At 35.1% G+C, this 20,738-nt stretch overlaps 3 protein-coding genes across 3 annotated transcripts in view; 1 reads left to right on the forward strand and 2 right to left on the reverse strand.

Moving 5' to 3' along the window:
- Positions 1-20,738, reverse strand: part of LOC105332837 (uncharacterized) — a 302,923-nt gene that overhangs the window by 255,631 nt on the left and 26,554 nt on the right. The gene's annotated exons all lie outside the window — the stretch shown is intronic.
- Positions 1-20,738, reverse strand: part of LOC105347843 (uncharacterized) — a 239,174-nt gene that overhangs the window by 17,559 nt on the left and 200,877 nt on the right. The window lies entirely within an intron of this gene.
- Positions 4,504-20,261, forward strand: LOC117683419 (uncharacterized). The gene is made up of 4 exons (XM_066073591.1): positions 4,504-4,719; positions 7,255-7,392; positions 8,894-8,926; positions 20,080-20,261. Exons 1-4 carry the CDS (start codon positions 4,672-4,674, stop codon positions 20,245-20,247), a joined length of 387 nt encoding a protein of 128 aa, XP_065929663.1. The 5' UTR covers positions 4,504-4,671; the 3' UTR covers positions 20,248-20,261.

The following is a 20,738-nucleotide window of genomic DNA, read 5'->3' on the forward strand; positions in this document are numbered from 1 at the left end:
TTATGTTCATTAAACTAGTCATTTGCGTGTGTGTTAATTCGATAATTTTCTTCCAAAATTCGATATAAAGTTTAATGTAAATGTATGTAGTTGTTATGAAACAAATCTCAAAAAATTCATTTGACCCCCTCTCCATGGTAAAGTTCATTCAAACCTCTCACACCCCTGCGAATGTTATTGTCATTTAGATTTTAGACCACGTGATTTTATTTGACCCTTTCAGTTTCGCAGTAAAAATCATGCCTCGTGTTTATAGTCTATTTCATAAAATCTAGGTACTTGTAGTCAAATATAAAATCTAGAGGTTTATTGATTTATATAGAATATCACACTTTTGTTTTGATCTCGGCCCTGGTATCAGCCCGAGCGGTTGGTATCGGCTCAAGCCCGAAGGGCGCGGGCCGATACCATCCGAGGGCTGATACCAGGGACGAGATCAACACAAAAGTGTGATGTTGTTTATATCATATATCTAAAATCAAAGACTTTAATTCAAATTTAAATTCCAAATTAGGAATATGATTTATCATGAAGAAGCTAGAATAGATTTTTTTCGGATTTACAAAACTTGTTCGTTTTTATTTCTTTTTATATGTGTTAAAACTGTAAGAGTTGTCGGACTTCGTTGACAAACCATCGTCATTTGAATATACAGTCGAAGGGAGTCTGTCGTCTGAAATGAAGCACTATCTTCTAGAATTCAAAATTATCGAGAGAGAAACTTCCCTCCTACGCAGCTTCGTTATGAGTCAAATTCTTTCACTGGGATTTCGTAAGTTTCCCGTCAGATTCCATTCATAAAGATCCAGACTGTTAGATTCTATAGCAACTAGAAAGTTGTTTGAGAACGTTCATAAGCGCGTCCATTACTTTAACACCTTAATTTTTACAGTCTAATCTCTGGTTTTCTAAGATTAAGTCTCATTCCATCCTTCTCTATATCCTCCATAATTTAAACGTTGATTGATATTAAATAAAGCGTGCTATTGTTCTAAATACACAAGCGTTGTGTAGGTAACCTCCCCTTACTTGGATACACATCACTCTTTGGCGCTATTTTTGAATTATTATTTTTCAATGATCGGTAACAAAAAAAAATATTCAGACGTGTAAGGTGATAATTTGTATTATATATTCGTAATTCTATCGTTATTTCACAAACTAGTTTTAATTTAAAGCGGAGATATATGGAAATTATCGATTTCAAATTTGAGGGCAATACACCCCCTTGACAACAGGCTGAGACAGAGAAATATCAGCCCCGAAGGTGATACAGCCCTAGCTTCCGGTTGCTGTCTCACCTAGTCCAAAACACGTGTATCAGGGCTGATACACTACTAGGTATATGATATCAAACATTATCTTCATTAATTGGTGATAAAATGTGTTCTAGAAATAAATGCGACAATACGAAAAGTAGTTTTTGTCTGCTGTTGCAACAATTAACATGCTTGTAGAGATTCCCCCTGAGGGTTAATTTTCGATCCGCGGCTGACCTAGTAATAGCATCAATAGTGAAACAGACGATACTATTTTATGCAGAATGTTCCTTGAAAATGACTCGAAATATTAATTTTTTATGCAAAACAGACACTCATTACTTTTCTAAAAACATGGTATTGCACACCACAAGCATCAAACATGGCTATTATTTTATTAAGCAACCCAATGTTTATTTTTTCAACCACTCTACACGTGGTTGAACACGAACGATAACTCTGTTCTGAATGTTATCGTTTAATATAAATAACCGCTAGGTGGTGAAATAAAACATACATCTTAAACGATTTTCATGTTCTAGCATAAATGCAAGTAGGATATGATATGAAAAACGACCAGTACTTACGTATTTTGAGAATATTATCCGAGCACTTATACTTCCGCTCGATATTTCACAGGAACTTAACAAATCTCGGTGAAGTCTCGTGAACTTTTATTCGAGCACCTCTGGATTTATTACATACTTAGCAACGATAAAGAAAACATTCCGAACACATTCGCAGGGGTGTCTCAGCTGTTTTGTGAATGGTCAGCAGGACTTAATATGTCTCATTCATAGGTATTGTGCGCCGATTAGTGAACGAGTCCAATTTGGGATTATTTGCAGCAGAGAAAATTTTCTTAACTTGTATGCATTTGCTCCCCCCTCCCATTTTTGTCGGAGCATATTATAAATGAAACTGAAAATAACTATAAAGCCAGTAAAGGAAATCTAATTGATTTGAATTGAAGTTAGAATAAGAAATTCCGTGACCAAATTAGAGCAAATAGATATACTTATATATAAGTAAATACACAGACACAGAAAAAAATAAACCCACAGAAAAAGCTTACTATCATTATCATGAATCAGACAAACACTGAAACAGCAACGAGACATTGCGCAAATTTGGGTATGACTAATGACTCGAAACACCAGGAATCCCGAAAACCACTGCTCGACTGTATTTTTGTGCAATGTATCAGGTTCTTAGAATTTCTTCCTGCTAGAATGTAAAATCGGTCTGCTTTTTTAAGATAAAATCTCAGGCATCAATCCAGGATTTGAAAAAGATAGCTCAGATAATTTTATTTCCAAATTCTGGGCCATTTTGGGCATACAAAATGACAAAATACAATAATTACAACAACACATATATATACACACTTACAAAAAGAGAGAATGTTTCTAAATGATAGTTTACATTCATATAAAAGATGATTATTTTAGTATATTTCAGTTTCATTTAGTTGAACACAACTGTGGATTTTCTCATTTGGAAACAACTATAAACATGACAAATTAATATGTAGTTTGCAAAAAATTCAATAACACTATCACATTCAGTTGACATTTGCCGGATAAACTTATCTTTATTACATATATCTTTAAAAAATGTTATTAATTTTTTCATTACCGGATGTGGGAGTGGGGGTTGTAGGTTTATTTGTAATTTTGCTATATAAATTTGAGAAATTAGAATTTTTCACCGGGCGGGGGTGGGGGGGGGATGGGCAGGGGGTCCTTCTCCTACATTGCCTCTTCTAGATTCGCGCATGCACTTTTTAAAACCTAATGAATGTGCAATAACATCATAACTTATATTGCTATAGTACAGTGTCTATGCATAACGGATGGTAACTGTGAACAGTGTATAACATGTACAATAGGTTAAAACCGGACATAATTTGCCCGGTAAAATGATCTGATGAGTTCAAAATTCACCTTTGAATTATTAGGGACGAATCCAGGATATGAAGTTAAGTGTACATGGGCGCCAGTTGCAGGCACGTAACATCGGGGGGGGGGGGGGCTGGCCCCTCCACTTTTTCTCGCAGAAACAATTTTTTTTTTAAAATTTACATACAAAAAAATTGAATTATCATTGAGTTGCCCCCCCCCCCACTTTTTTGGGAGTATGTAAAAAATTGATATGAAAAAAAGGAAATGAGGAGTGAAATTGAAGTTATATATATTACCCCCCCCCCCCCCCCCCCCCACGGATTTAAGATTTTGAAGAATTTGGGAAACTTAACATTTTCCTTTTTTTTTTAAAAAATATATATATATATATTTTTTTTTTGCTTGTCAAGAATTTTTGGATGAGTCTGCCCTCCCCCCCCCCACTTTCAAAAACGATGCTACGTACGTGCCTGAGTTGTAGGCAGGGGGTCTGGGGCCGTCTTGAGACCCGCATGGGTCCAGGACACAGCCGTGGTGGGGGTTCTGGAGGCAAATCTAATGGATTCTAGAGAATTTATAGGGTAAAAATGAAGCCTTTCAAAGTTATACTTTTGTGATATTTCTTCCCGTACGTAAAAAGTGATAAAATTACAACTTTTTAGAGCGTGTAGATTTAAGACCTGCCTGCAGTTATCCAATCAAAAGCTAGTATGCTTCTGAATCCAACTTCTCAATCTTTCAAGGTAAATTTAGGAACAATAATCTTTCCGGCGAGAAAAAGTGGGGGGCTGAACCCTCTATCATACTATGTTTCTAATGGTTAGGTATAACTTTGCAAAAAAAGTGGGGGGTTCCGACGCCTATGTGGTGTATGTGTGTGGGTGGGTGGGGGAACTTATAATATGGTTTATTTTAGCTGCAATAATGTAGCCCGTCCTCTCCCGATTTTTTTTTTTTTGATTTTGATTTTTTTTATTTTATTTTTTTTATTTGGGGAGAGTTATAAACATCCTATATAAACATCAGATATAAAGAAGTCGGAGAGGCCGGGCTACATCATTGCAGCTAGGTTTATTGCCTGACGTCATCGAACGAGGTTTAAGTCGAACGATATTTTGGGCGAACGATAATTAGAGCGAAGGGACCTAGAGCGAACGGACTATAAGGCGAACATGTGGATATAGGGCGAACGCACCTGATACCAGGGGGGGGGGGGGGTAATCAGACCATCCGTCCCAGATATTGACTCTGAAAGATTTTTTTTTTCAAAAGTCATGATCATTGTTGATCAGATAAGCATTTCATTACGAATGATATTTATCAGTCAAACGGGAATCACATACATGTATATGTATTACATTCTCTTTCTTGACTTTATCAACTTCCCTTCCGGATACCTATCCAGATTATTCGTATTTTAGATGCACCGAGCGACACCTGACGGGAAAATTAATCATGGCCGCTAAAACTTCGTCTACAACTTAGCAAACAGAAACAAGTTGATAAAAATGGAGGATGACGAGAGAACGCAGAAACTAAAAGCAGGAAAGCAAAAGGTGCAGCAAGTTTATCTTACAGAGGTTTTATATATACTTGTTTCTTTGACGAAATGAAAATAATTCCGTTATGTTGATTCCGGGACAATGCAATGTGTACAGCGTGGCGATAATCGGACCCGATGTATCCTACATCCATGATTCGTAGGTAGTCTGACTATGTCAGTGTTTAAGAAAAATATGCATTAATTCAATTTCATCAATCGGAGTGTTGTCATTGAGAAATACGTTCTTTTCAGTCTTTTCGTATGGTGAGGATGGAAGTAGTGAAAACTCGATGTTGTAACAGCCATACCTACGCACTGTTTACAGAACAGACCGTAGAAAGAATAATCTTACCGTGATTAGGTCACACTTAGGTCACAGTAAGAATTGCTCCCATATATTTGTAATTTAGCAGCTGCGAAACAGATCTGCTTTGCGTCAATTGAAGTCTGTTAAAAATAATATGCAGGGGAAAAACACATTTTAATGCATTACAAACCGTTTTGAACATGCATATGTACTTATGTCCACAAAATATCCATTTAATTGGTCGTACCAAGGCATTTTGTTAGTATACATGTACACGTTTGAATCTGCCTGCCATTTTGTCCGAAATTGCACTCAGAATATCTCAGATATTACCATTAACATGGCAACCTTAAACAGCGAATTTTCAAACATGATGTTAAAAGTGACAGTGATTTCATGGCAAAAACAGTAAATGAGGTAAAATGGGATTATAAACGAGCAACATCAATAGAAACCGTGATTTTCAGTTGTCCTTTCAGTACTGTCGTTGCGGACGTAACGGTGGTCACCCCGTCAACAGACATTCAGACACAGGGTTCAAATAATATTTTCGAACCCAGGGGCCATGTGGACTCACAACTTTTCAGGTTATACAAGCCCACAATAATTTTTAGGGGCCCACTGATATTCACAATGAAATTAGTTTATAATATAAAAATATAGAGAATAAAAATTGTTATGTGCCAGTATTAATTTAAATTAAATCCAATATATTAAATTAAATTTTTTTATGTATTCATAAATTTTATAGATTAAATGTTTTGTAATTGTGTTAGCTAAATGACAAATAAAATCATTCTCTGTTTTTCTGTGCGTTGTGGAGGTATTGGTCCAACCCTTTTACCCAATTACAACCATTATGTAGAGGATCTTATTGTTTTAGGATAACTGTAAACAAACAGTTTTATGATTATTTTAGCATTAATTTGGCAAATTTATTAACTAATTACAAGTTACCAACTAATTGTAATATCAACACTAAAAGAAAGAAACATCGGTTGCACAGTATGTGGTTGCATCACCCGTATGTTATAACCCCTAAAGATAAGACAGTTATTAATTACAACAGGGGTTAACTGAGTCTGTGAAAACTGAAAACATCTTCAGAATTAGATAAGTATCATTTGATTCCTTTGGGGTTAATTTAAACCACTGTGAACTCGTAATACAAGGCAACTTCAGCTTCTCTTTCAGAGGAAATTCTGGTGAAGTGAAGTACTGATCAAAAAACAACTATTTTGCCCAAGTTGGTCCTCGAGTCAATAAATTTTACACTCGCCATGTGGGCAAAATAATTCTTTGAGTAATAGTCTACAAGAGTAAAAATTACTCGCATTTGCGAGTGGGCAAGTGGTTATTTGCAACCCTGCATCGTTGTTAAGAATGGCCTGACGCAAGAGCGACATCGGCAACAAACCTGACATTTAAAACGTAACAATACAGAAACACATGTCATTTAAACAATAAAATTCTTTCTTTTGTGATTCATTCAGAATATGAAGGTAGTGACATTGCAGAAAAAAAACATAACCGGTGTTAGCGGGTTATGTAAATTTTTTCTGCATTGATCGCTACCTTCATAACCCGAATGAATCATCAAAGAAAGCATTTTATTCTTTATATTAACATCTTTCTTTTAGCTAATTGATAAATTGATTATGAAAAGTCACTAAATTACCTACTGTCAATGTATGTAAGTACGTTAGCTAAAAGAAACAGCCAAATCGCCTCCTGTGAGACTTTGAGGCTGACATCGTCATGATTATTTCGTGCAGTCCGTGATTTTTTCTAGGTCGCTGTAGGTTTGGACCAATCGATAAACAGGGCGTGTCTATATTTGTCCTGTCAGTTTCTTATCAGTTTCAGCAGCTGTAGATTTCGACCAATCGATAAACGGGGCATGTAGATTTCAGTCTGGCTGTTTCTATAGATCTATGAATTAACTATAAGTTTCCGTTAGAAATAGAGGGAATGATACTTTGTAGAATGATGTAAATATACAGTAATGAATACAGTCACAACACAAGACGCAATGATCATTATAGATAAAATATAAATCATCCACAATTACAGTATAGGCTCCCATATGGTGACTGTCCAAAGTCTGCTTTGAGCCCTGTATCAATACCTATTCATAGAATGTATGACTAACAATAATTTATTGCAATTGTATACATAATTCAATTATATTTTGTATTAAATGTGATAAAGATATTGCATTAAACTGTTATGTCTTTTCAGTTAGCAGAGTTCCAGAAGAAACGAAAGAAGAAGAAGACACACTTACCAAAAGATGCCGGGGAAGAAGAACCAGTTACCGTGGCGACAGACCAAAGCGAGGCCTCTTTGTCTAGTTCAGGGGATGTGTCTTTTTCTGATGTAAGAATCTGATCCAAACTCAGCGTTATTTAAACAACAAAATACATGTACTTCCTTTGGTGATTCATGTGGGATATGAAGGTGGCGGCAGTGCAGAAAAAATACGTAACCTGGGTTAGCGAGTTATGTAATTTTTTTCTGCACTGATCGCTATCCAAGCAGATTTTGATACATTGTAAATTCCATATTAAACGCGAGGAATTTATATCCGCGTAAAATCGCGAGAAGCATCCCTCGCGGATTTTAAAACCTTGCTATTATTTTCTGAGAGTTAAGAACTATCAGAAATATGAATATATCTCCTGCGTTCGCGATTTTATATTCTCGCGATTTGATACAACACAGCAGGATCGCGGAATTAAGTACTCGCGTAATATAAGGAATTTACAGTATCACTATCATTTTTCTGACTGTTGTGAACTCTGTAAAATATAATCTGAATTTGGTTGATGATGCAGATGACCAGCATCAGGGAAATAAATGCTCAAGTGTAGAATAAGGAATCTTCTGTAAAGTTGCCCAATGTTTAACTTTACTTGTATACCTGTATACATACTTAGGGACCCCCCTTCCCCCCTCCCCCCCTCCCCCCCCCCCCCCACACACTCAAATACAATCCCCAAACTATTCAAATGGAGAATATCCATTTATTATGCCTCCCTTTGAAGAAAGGAGGGCATATTGCTTTGCTGCTGTCGGTCGGTCCACCAACAGTTTCCGTTCATTTTCTTCGCAGAGGATAACCATATTGAAATGAAATTTGGTATACAGGTTTATCTTGATAATATCTAGATCAAGTTCGATTTTGGGTATGATCAAGCAATTTTCAACAGAGTTGTGCCTCCTTGGATGTAGAAAAATTCCAATTATGTGCAGTTTCTGTTCATTTTCTTCGAAGAGGATGCACATATTGAAATGAAATTTAATATGCAGGTTTATCATAATAATATTTAGGTCAAGTTCGATTTTGGATATGATCGAGCAATTTTCGACAGAGCTCTGCCCTTTGGATGTAGAAAAATTCCAATTATTTGCACTTTTCGTTCATTTTCTTTGCGTAGGATGCACATATTGAAATGAAATTTGGTATAAAAGTTTATCATAATAATATCTAGATCAAGTTTAATTTTGGGTACATTCAAGCATTTTATGTCAGAGTTATGTGCCTTGGCCTCAGAAAAATTCCAATTATTTGTAGTTTCCGTTCATTTTCTTCGCAGATGTTTCCAAGGGAGGGGGCATAAGTGTTTTACAAACAGCTCTTGTTTATTTCAGTAATTTTCAGTTTATAAAGACCTTGTTATTTGCTTTTGACAAATATGATAGAGTTATTTAAAAAAAAACCCCAAACATAACATTTCTAATGATTTCATGGAAAAACAAAAATTCTGCAACATTTGATATAAGGGACCATTAATTGAAACGATTGTAATCAATGATGTGCCATTGATTACTTATTTGTTGTTGACTAAATGCTGTTATTGAAATCCGTTTGTTTTAGAGCGACCAGGGAATGACTGAGACAGCACCTGACGTAAGTACTTTGTGGACTTATTTCTCTGTATAATGGGGTATGTTTAAGGAAAGAGCTTACGACAAAGATTGCTAATTGAATGCAAGAAATATTTTTGCTTATTATTAAAATTTTACCACAAAGCAGATGTGTAAAAACTGTAATTAAAGCCTTTCATAAAAGTTCAACATCCATAATGTGGACAGCTTGATGATAAGAACTATTCCATGGTGTAGAACATTCCATAATGAGGACTGTTTCATGATGTAGAACATTCCGTAATGTGGACTGTTCCATGGTGTAGAACATTCCATAATGTGGACTGTTCCATGGTGTAAAACATTCAATGACTGGGATTTATCAGCCTATTTTGGGAAATGCCATTTTTTGGGAATTGGGAAAATTTTATTGACCATTTGATGAATGGGAAAAATTTCATATCTTGAATTTGAGATATGGTCCACATAGACCTCTGAATTTGGACAACCAAATAGCTAGACTTTTATATAGAATCTTACTGCATTATACAGATGTATATATATATCTAAGATTTCTACATTTAGGATTTGAACATTTAGTCTTTTTTTAAATTAACATCTTCAAAGAAGTACACAATTATCAACATCCTCTTTTAAAATGCAAAAATGCATTAAAAATGCATCAAAAATATAAAAGTATATTTTTCTATTTGAAAAAATCCCTAATGCTTACTATTACTTAAAATATCACTCCTCATGTTTTGATTTCATTGCGCATATGTTCATTATATTTTAAATGAATATGATTTTATTAATTTAAACCTCACAAAAAGATCATAATTTCATAATTACACAACATTCGAAAAGAAAATCCATTTGAATTCAAGAAACGAACAAGTGTTGGGGGAAACTATTTTCTCGTGCGGAAGGTTTTTTAGTCGAAAATGACAGAAACAAGCAATTTTATGAATTTTCAATATACTTTTCTTATTATTATACCCCCCGCAAACGAAGTTTGGGGGGGGGGGGTGTATAGGAATCACCTCGTCCGTCCGTCCGTCTGTCTGTCCGTCCGTCCGTCCGTCCGTCTGTCCGTCTGTCTGTTCAATTCGTGTCCGGTCCATATCTTTCTTATGGAGAAACATTGGAAGTTCTTACTTCACACAAATATTGCTTATGACCTAAGGGTGTGTCATGGCCTTGACCCAAGGTCATGTGGGCAAGGTCAATGTCACTGGCAGAAAAAGTTCAAAATTCGTGTCCGGTCCATATCTTTTTAATAGAGAAACATTGGTAGTTCTTACTTCACACAAATATTGCTTATGACCTAAGGGTGTGTCATGATCTTGACCCAAGGTCATTCGGGCAAGGTCAAGGTCACTGGCAGAAAAAGTTCAAAATTCGCGTCCGGTCCATATCTTTTTAATGGAGAAACATTGGAAGTTCTTACTTCACACAAATATTGCTTATGACGTAAGGGTGTGTCATGACCTTGACCCAAGGTCATTTGGGCAAAGTCAAGGTCACTGGCAGAAAAAGTTCAAAATTCGTGTCTGGTCCATATCTTTCTTATGGAGAAACATTGGAAGTACTTACTTCACACAAAGATTGCTGATGACCTAAAGGCGTGACCCAAGGTCAATTGAGGAAGTTCAAGGTCATTGTTTTAAAAAAAATCGGGCTCAGTATACTTATAATTCAAAATGTTTATATTAAATGGTTGCTTGACATGGAATTTTGTTTGATTCGAGTCATGTTTGTTAACATAAGGATACAAATGTCCTCATGCATTAACAGTTAACTTGAACTAAAATGGAATTTAAAGAATTGAAATTGGTTTGTGTACTCATATTAGCATTGACAGTTTTATTAAAAAATAGAGCAGTTGTTATGTATATATAGAAAATGGACAGTGAAATAGATTCATCCAATGTTTTCTATAATAGAAAAAAATACATGAGTTATGATTTTCTTAGCGGGGGGTATCAATTGTGAGCTTGCTCACAGTACCTCTAGTTATACTTTATTCATTATTCTCATTTTTAACATTTGATAGGTTTGTGACATGTTCTATAGGTTCTCTATGACTTGTATTAAACTAGATTTTGAGAGAATAATAGTCGTTTAGCATAAAATCATGCAAATATATAGAAAATGTCTGAATTGTTTTAAGACAAATTTTGCAATAATTTTACCTTTGAAGCCATGTATCTAAAATTTGAAATCACTGACCCCCATGTTTTATTATGTCAAAATGATACTGAATACATATGTAGGCAAACTGGATTAATCTTCTAAAATTCTTGATATTCAAAATGTTTTTATTTCAAATCAAATTGTAACTATTATAAAAATTGTCTTTTTTAAGTGCAGAAAGGTCATACAAAAATTTATGCAGCTTCATGCAATTTTTTTTTTCGTAATCCCTCTATTCCATACTTGCCAACTGACCCGATTTCGTCGGGTCACACCCGATTTTTCGACCCTTCACCCGATTTTTGTCGAACAACCCGAAAATCTCCCGATTTCCGGATTTGGTTCGTAAATTACGTTGCGCGTTTGACTTCCAGTTATGAACCCAAGCTGAGCTTGGATTTACGTAAACAATGCCGATGGCTATAACAAACATGCAGACACATTAAGTGTTAATTATTATTGTGAGTTGTTTTGACAAACCGAAGGTTTAAATCATTAAGCGTTATGGCTTCATCGGGGCCAGCGGAATCAAAACCAACAAAAAGAAAAGTTAACTTAACGATATTTTTGTACCTTATGAACATATCGGGGAAAATGAATTCCCATGGGTAAAACAAAGTAATCGAGTACAAAACGAGGGTGTTTGTGATCTATGTAACGCACATTTGAATATTGGATTTTGTGCCCAAAACGATCTGATTAAACATTCAAAAACGCTAAATCATGTTTAAAATGCTTTTTAATACACAAATTTAAAGTCTTCCAAGTCACTTACAACTTTCATGCCATCATTTACAGAGTTCAAAAGCAAGGCTAATGTAGCTGAAGCTATTTTTGCATTTTTTTTTAGCTGAACACAACCTACCATTTTCTGTGTCAGATCACTTTACAAAATTCAAAGTCAGCAATTGTTACCTGTAGTTATAATGCTTCTTTGCAATTAAGTATTACACATAAGTTTTAACACATATTTCTATTGTATATACCTATGAAATGCATGGTAAATATGTCGTGAATGTCGTTACGCGCTATGACCAGATTTTTTACTTTCGAAATCTGGTCATGACCAGATTTTCAAGTGTGGGAGGTTGGCAAGTATGCACTATTCAGTGTGACCATTGTACATGATTAAAAACAACATTTTAAGAAAAGAGTTTGCTTAACCCTTGCTCTGCTGCGCGCACATATATGTGCGCATTACAGAGTATGTGCTACCATGCGGGGCGCACATATATGTGCGTTTCAATGAAAAACAGACGATCACATTTTGTCTGCATGATTTTTTTTTATATTGCTCTTATTTTCCGGTAAAAGTCTCTGAAATATATAATACTGGTCCATAATTTTAGGATTTATTAAAATAAAATGATTACATACAGGTTTGGTTACATTCTTTTGGCATTTTTCTCCAGTAAGTAATGTGTTGTATCGGCGCCATTGTTAAAAGTGAAAGCGATAGGTAGACGCCGACATTCGGTACCTTAAAGCTGACATGAATTCATAAAAGCATTTGGTCGCCATATTATTTTCGATCGCTCCTCTGCTGCCACTGGGGTATATATACCGGTTGAGAAAGTTACGGTCGGTTGCTTTCCGATCGAGGCATTCACGTTGCACGGACTTCTAAATGCATGAACTACACATTGTAGTAAAATGTAGTAATAAAGAATAAAGAAAGCAACAATCAATGAAATAAAAAATATATTTATTCTTTGAAAGGATGTCCAAGGTATCCGTATTATTTTGCACAGACTGTGCTAAGTTACTTCGCATGCACATCGAACACGTGTGTCGTTCATACAGATGCATAACGTCTGCATCTTCTTGAAAACCCCGGCGACACAACATCCAACACAGTAGCTGAATGATAGTAAATCCCAGAAAGTAACAACGTTTCCATCTGTTCCGATCCCGTTTATAAAATCCATGCGATAATTGACAAAGCTCGATCTGCCACAGTGTGTGGTTTGCGCATGTGCGATGTTATAACATACACAGGAAAACGGTCTACAATTATCGAGGAAAATTTGAAGTATCTGCGCCTGGATTTCAGCCTGTCTTGTTTCGTCGTATTGGACATATTTTACCAGTGCAGTGGGTGTCATATTAGTTTTCTTCAAAACGCTTTTCTATGCGTCTTTTCGTCCAAGGTAACGTGTTCGGGTGTATGAGATTCCTGAATGCGGTGAAGCATGAATAGTATTCTCGGCCTTATATAGGGGGTGTGTAGCGATGAACAGAACAATAGAAATCGACAACTAATATGGCGGTAGTCGGAGATAAAAGGGAAATAATGCGTATTTATGAATTCATGTCAGCTTTAATATGAATCAACCGATAAAGTTTATTGCATGTTTATATCCCTCTTGTATTTATTAATGTTCATATCAAGTACACTTATATTTCTTTTACTTCATTATATATTTTTTACGCATTTATTGATAGTATTTTTCTAATGCTATATGGAACATTTTGTATACAGTTAAAAATAGATGTAGGTGGATTCCACCTCGTATTATTCTTATAATTTTCAATACTAAAAGAAGAAAGAATCGATAATCACTAGCTTAATTGCCTTTCACGTTAAAAATTTGCATTACCATAACAAAACAATGGTGTAACGCCTATGCTTTATTATTTGGAAATTTGGAGGGAAATTTAGTTAATGATATAGGCGTTTAAACAACGCGACAGAAATGGCTGCTGCACACGTGTTTTCGTTGTTGGTGTCTGGTGATCTAATTACGTAAATAGTAGATACTACTATAGCAAGGATATTAAATCTAACATTTGAAAGGTATACATAAACACACCATTCTTTGTATAAAATAGTTTAAAGGAAATAACGCTGCAATCTTAGGAAGCACTTGATCTAACGGCACCGGAAGTCGAGATATGACGCGGCGATCAGCTGTTTTGTATCGTTTGGACTACCGATGATATATTGGCAAAAATATCCATTTTTATAAATTAAACAATGAAATCTATTGCTTGTTTTCGTTTTTTCAGTGTGAATACAAACTGAATTGAGTGGAATATTTGTTTGTTTCATGAGAGATATACAATTAAACCCTGTTGAAAATATGTAAACAATATGCTCGATAGACCTTATGGCCGATAGAGATAACATAATAGAAGAAATCTTTGAAGATAGCGATAGTGACGGTGAGGACAATTTTGAAGGCTTTGATTTAGAGGATTTAAATACTACACAATTAGATGATGAATCAATTCATGCCAATTACAATGTTTTAAATAGTGAACTTTGGAATGAAGGTGATAGGACTCCCTTACCGTTAAGTTTTGAGCAGGAACCAGGTTTACAAAAAGAAATTTCTGATTCTGATTCTCCGATCGAATATTTTGAACTTTTTTTAGATGACTTTGATTACCAAAATATCTCTGATGAAACAAACAAATACGCTGATCAATTTCTTGCAAACAAACAATTAAAGGAAAAATCTCGCTTTAAAAAATGGAGGGATACAACAGCTTTAGAGATGAAGAAGTTCTTTGCCATTGTTATAGCAATGGGCATCATTACACAAATGGATATTTTCGAATACTGGACCGTTAATCCAGTGACATCAACTCCCTTTTTCCCCAGTGTTATGTCCAGGGATAGGTTTTTACTCCTTCTTGCCTTTCTTCATTTAAACGACAATGAAAAATATATTCCACGTGGAGTTGAGGGCCATGACCCTCTATTCAAACTGGGCCCCCTGTACCATAGAATCCTTACAAAGTTTCGTTCTGTATACAAACCCAACCAAGCTTTGGCCATTGACGAAAGCATGGTTGCCTGGCGAGGCAACTTATCATTTCGTGTTTATAGCCCAGACAAACCAGTCAAATATGGTTTAAAAGCATATGTTTTGTGTGACGCAGAAAATGCATATTGTTTAAAATTTAAATTATATACTGGTAAAAAATCTGTACAGCCATCAGAAAACGGGGCAACATATGATCTAGTTATGGATTTAATGAGAAACTATTTTGAAAAAGGGCATATTCTTTATATCGATAATTACTACAGTTCACCGCGTCTTTTTATGGATCTGTGGGTCCTCGGGACAGGAGCAACTTGAACTGTACGCAGTTACAGGAAAGGTATCCCAGACAAATTGAAGAAAGCTCAGCTTAGCAACAGAGGGGACACAGCAACCATGTCATATGGACCTTTGAGCTGCTTAAAATATCTAGATGCAAAGGCTGTGTACCTAATAAGCACCACTGACACCTCTGTCAATGTGGAAACTAGAAGACCTGACTTTATGAGAAATCATGAAGCAAAAGTTACGCAGCATTGTTAAGGCGTCGCGATGCTAAAATACGGCTGGAAAACGATATTATTTGAATCATGGCAAAAATAATTTTACCGGGAGTATTTCTTTAAATCTATGTTACATTTATTGACATCGATGTTAAACATTATATTTGATGCATTTTTGTGACGTCACATGTACTTCGTAATCACGTGACAGGCGAATCCTAATATTGCAAATGATCTAGTTAAAACGCATCGGCGCAGGTGATTAATGACATTAAATCATACATATTTTTAAGAAAAATCCTTTGGTAAGTCATAAACTTTGAAGTTCTTGCTTGGGAAAGAAATAGATATTTCGTTTATAGAAGATATTGTTGAAACATTCCACAAAATCATCAAAATAATGCACATTTTTACTAATCAAAAGCGATTTACAAAGAATTTGGGTAAATCCGTAGGTTTCCGCAGCACGATTCACATTGGTACTTATATTCTCTACCAATTTTACGTAAAATATTCTAAAATTGTGTTGATCTTTCACCTGCGCCAAGCTGGTTTTACATGCATTAAAATTTCTTCATTCAGTTGTTTACACGTAGCAGGGAGAGTTTCCAAACCACTAGTTTATAAATAGTCTTTTACTTAAAACGAAGCTTTAAAACTGCCGATTATTTGATACTGGTTTTTAATATGAATGAATTCTGTACGTCTAGAATTAACTGCAGCATCTATATAAAGGAAACATGCGGTATTATACTGGTTTGATATAATTTACTTTTAACGTTAAGATACATTCCCTGAGAACTATCGACAGGAATGCAGATCGTGACGTCAAAGTTAATTATGACGTCATATCGTATGAAGTACAGACAAGTGACTTTCTACATATCGCATCGGGAAGCCTTAACATGCCCGCGTAGGCCTTCCATGGTTCATGTCTATGATCAAAAAATGGGTGCTGTTGATAGGAGCAACCAAATGGTGGAAAATTATAAACTTGGCATCAAAAGTATGAAATGGTGGAGAAAACTTATTTTCCATATTATCAATATTGCAATTGTAAATTCTTATATTTTGTACAAAGAAAATTGCAGTTTCAACAATGCCATGGTGCAGCGCCATTTCCGAAGAAAGCTCGTTGAGCAGCTCATCCAGAGCTCTGGAGGGAGCATTTCAACACCACTTGGACGACCTGCCCCCAGAGTTCTGGAGAGACTTACAGGGAGACATTTTTTGGACAAGTTGATGGAAGGAGAAAAACTTCTTCATCGCCAGTGCATTCTCTGTGGACCAGCAGAGAGGGAGATGCTACCCCCATTAAGACCAGGCGAGAAGCGGAAAAGGCGATGTGGCCACATGACAAGCTACAAATGCAGACAGTGTAATGTGTCGCTATGCATTTCTCCTTGCTTTGAGATTTATCATACAAAGCAGGAATTCCTTTTGGCCTACAAGAGAAGTCGATTGAGTTCAAATTCCTCAACAGAAGAGTAATTTCAATTGTATAAACTATACATGTAAGAGGAAAGCCAGAAGGTTAATTGAGCTTTTGTTATTGTGGTACATGTCTTTTCCGCTTTTCTCTCTGTGTGAAATAAGTTCGATATAAAATAGAAATGTGTTCATGATTATCATGATTATATAATTACATCAGAGTATTATTTGAATTTGGAATTATTTTGATTCTTGGAATTTAGAGTTTTTAAGAAAATTGCCCTTAGTTAGACTATCCATAAGAAAAATTCATGTTACCTGTCTAAGTTAGTCTAACCAATGGCAATTTTCTTTAAAGCCCTGAATTCCAAGAACCAAAATAATTCTAAATTCAAATAATACTCTGTTTTACCGTTATACACAATTGCCTTAAATGGTTATTTAAAAAAAACAACTGGTATTAAATAACTTTGCTTTTTAAATAGCAATTTCATGTACATGCAGATATATGTTAGATATATATTTGTTGGTTTTGAAGGCTCTCAACTTGTCCAAAAAATGTCAACCACTTTTCAAATTTCTGAAAAGTTTAGTGACATGTATGTTCATATAAATGCATATTAGCTGAAGAATGCAGTGCTATGCAATGATATGCATGATTTATATATTGTTGTATGAAGTTGTGTTTTAAGCTCAAGCTAACTTAGAGTACAGTGCGTATTTTAAAGTTTTGATGCTATTACTAAAGTAACTATCTTCTCTTTTTCAAAAAAATGTACTGATGCATCAACAGATAAGTTGGATGGAAAACTGTGTCAGCGCTCAAGGTTTTCTGACATTATTTTTTGCTCTATTCACAGAATAAAAACCTGAGCTGATCATTTTATAACATATTTTTCCTACTATGCAAGTAATTCAAATCATTTCTGAAAATGTATGCCAATAATAAGACCGCGGAATATAACTGGCAAGTTAATATACAGTTTATGTCAATTTCACCTGTTGCAGTCAAAACAGGTGACAAATTGATGTGGACGTCTGAGAAAACATTGGATTGAAACTGTAGTTTTAAGAAGTGTATTTTTAATCCGCCTCGGCGTTTCTAACTTGCTTTATAAGTTAAAGCGATCGAAAGACATTTAATTTAATATCAGCAAAGCGGTTGAAAACTATTTTATTTCATCAATAAGTATATTTTCAGCAAATATTAGAAAACCCAATTCGGGAGAGATTATACGCACGGCAAAGCATTGTCCGATGACTTCAGAAATGCTAGATAAGCGATGAACGTGCATGGCTATTCTTAAACATTCACTTATCAAAAAAAAAGGAAATTTTTCATCTTGGTATAATTAAGTTTATTAAATCGGAAATTGAATTATCCTTCTCAAGGAATAAACCCTGATTTAACAACGACCCACTTGATCTTAGACGTGTGACTCTCTGCATGGTCACTCCCCAGCTATTTTCTACGAACGATATCTATTTATATATTTCTATCCTCTATAGAATAAAATCAATTTTATAATCAAAATCAGTTGGTTTCATAGTATGTTAACATAGATATCGTTCGTCATTTACAAAATTGGCTGACGAGCGCCTATGATTCACTGAAGACATCGGACAATGCTTTGCCTTGCGTACAATCTCTCCCGAACTGTGATCTTCCCATATCTGCTGATTATTTACTTATTGATGAAATAATACAGTTTCAATCCAATGTTTTTTCAAACGTCCGCGTCAATTTGTCACCACCAATTCAAATGTTTGACTGTGACAGGTGAAATTGACGTAAGCTGTACATTTCCAAAATTGCCAGTTAATGTTCCGCAGTCTTATAAAGTTATTAACAAAAATTTCAACAAACTGGAAGCACTGTGCATGAAAAAATGTAATTGCTGATGAAGTAGTCAACATAAATAACGCATTATAAATGTTTAAAATGTGGTATTGAGTTTTAACTTGATGTGGTGACCTTGACCTCTTTGTATGTGACCTTGGGAAATATCTTCTTAAGAAACCTAGAAAAAATGCCAGCTGAAAAATGATTCGTCTTAACTTTTTACAGTGATATGATAAAAATTCAATTAATGATAAGTGTGACAATTTTCTTGAAATTGTGTCAAATCACAAGGTGATATTAGTTCATTGAAATGAAAATTTTATGACTATGAATCAATTTTGTATTATTTTGTTATTTTTGTATCATATTTAAATTAATTGTCCTTTGGTTCACTGCCTTGAATAAAATTGATGCTAATTTAAAAAGAATTTTAACACTTTTTTTCTGCAATTAGTAAATAAAATGGTTACCATGGCAACAATTCTTTATGAAATTAATGCAAACTTTTTCAAAAGAACAAAACAACCGTGCTCTACAACTTTGGAAAATTTCATTTATATATCTTTGTAAATAAAGATTTTATGCATTGATAAAGAATTGATGTCATCAAAATGTGATTTTCCCAAAACAATTCAGCATAGGTGCTCTTTAAATTTGATAACAATATAGCAGAGCAAGGGTTAACAACAAATCCTAATCAGGCTGAAATCGCATTTTAGGTGCAATAAGGTCAAATTTAATTGACCATAACTCAGAGGGATGAACACTGACCTCCCATTATCTTTGTATTATTTAATGTGTTTTATCTACAGATTTCAATAGAATACTTCTCAAGAAATTCTTGATACAAGAACATTGAGGAGTGGGATACCTTAAGCATCGATCTAGTAATGTATAAATAATATGATACATTCACAGTAAACCACAAATTACAATGTTTTTAGAAAAACAGAGGAAATTCGGATTAGAAGTTGGCGATGTTTACCTAGTGTTTTTAAACTTATTTCCTTATTTGACTGCAGCTTTGTTAAATGAGTTAAATACAGAAAATTTATGGTAATTTTGGTTACTTTACGAAGTATTTTCCCAACAAAATCAATATATAAGCACAATTCACCATTTGGGAAAAAATACTGCTAAAGTGGGGGAAAATGAACCTGTTTTCGATTTGGAATGGGGCCAAATTTTGGCCCCTGAGAATGTACAGATAAATCCCTGCATGATGAGGACTGTTCCATGATGTTAACTGTTCATTGATGTTTGACATTATGATATAGTATTTCATTGATGTTTGACATTATGATATAGTATTACATTGATGTTTGACATTATGATATAGTATTACATTGATGTTTGACATTATGATATAGTATTACATTGATGTTTGACATTATGATATAGTATTACATTGATGTTTGACATTATGATATAGTATTACATTGACGTGTTGTAGGACACCCGGACCTTACTGCGGACACAGACAGCGTTGTACGCGGCCTATGACAGAATCGAGGAACTGGAGGAAAGCCTCGCAGGAAAACAGCTTGCCCTGGACAAGGTCATCTCAGAAAACGACCAGCTACAGCGCAAAATACAGGAGTCCAAGGTAAATCATCCATAACAGCTACAGACAGTAAAGTAGCACTGGAAAAAAAACGCTCGTCTGTCTGTACTGTTATTTACTGCTATAACCAATAACCCCCCAACCCCCCCCCCCCATACTCCTCCATGATGAAAGATAAACTGTAAGATGAATATGAGAGACTACCTTTACTGCTATAACCAATAATCTCCCACCCCCCCCCCCCCATAATGAAGGCTAAATTGTAAGATGAATATAAGAGACTACCTTTACTGCTATAACCAATAATCCCCCCCCCCCATGATGAAGGCTAAATTGTAAGATGAATATAAGAAACTACCTTTACTGCTATAACCAATAATCCCCCCCCCCCCCCATGATGAAGGCTAAATTGTAAGATGAATATGAGAGACTACCTTTACTGCTATAACCAATAATCCCCCCCCCCCCATAATGAAGGCTAAATTGTAAGATGAATATAAGAGACTACCTTTACTGCTATAACCAATAATTCCCCCCCCCCCCCCCCA

The sequence above is a fragment of the Magallana gigas genome, chromosome 10 (assembly GCF_963853765.1).
Source record: "Magallana gigas chromosome 10, xbMagGiga1.1, whole genome shotgun sequence".
Taxonomy (NCBI): Eukaryota; Metazoa; Mollusca; class Bivalvia; order Ostreida; family Ostreidae; genus Magallana; species Magallana gigas.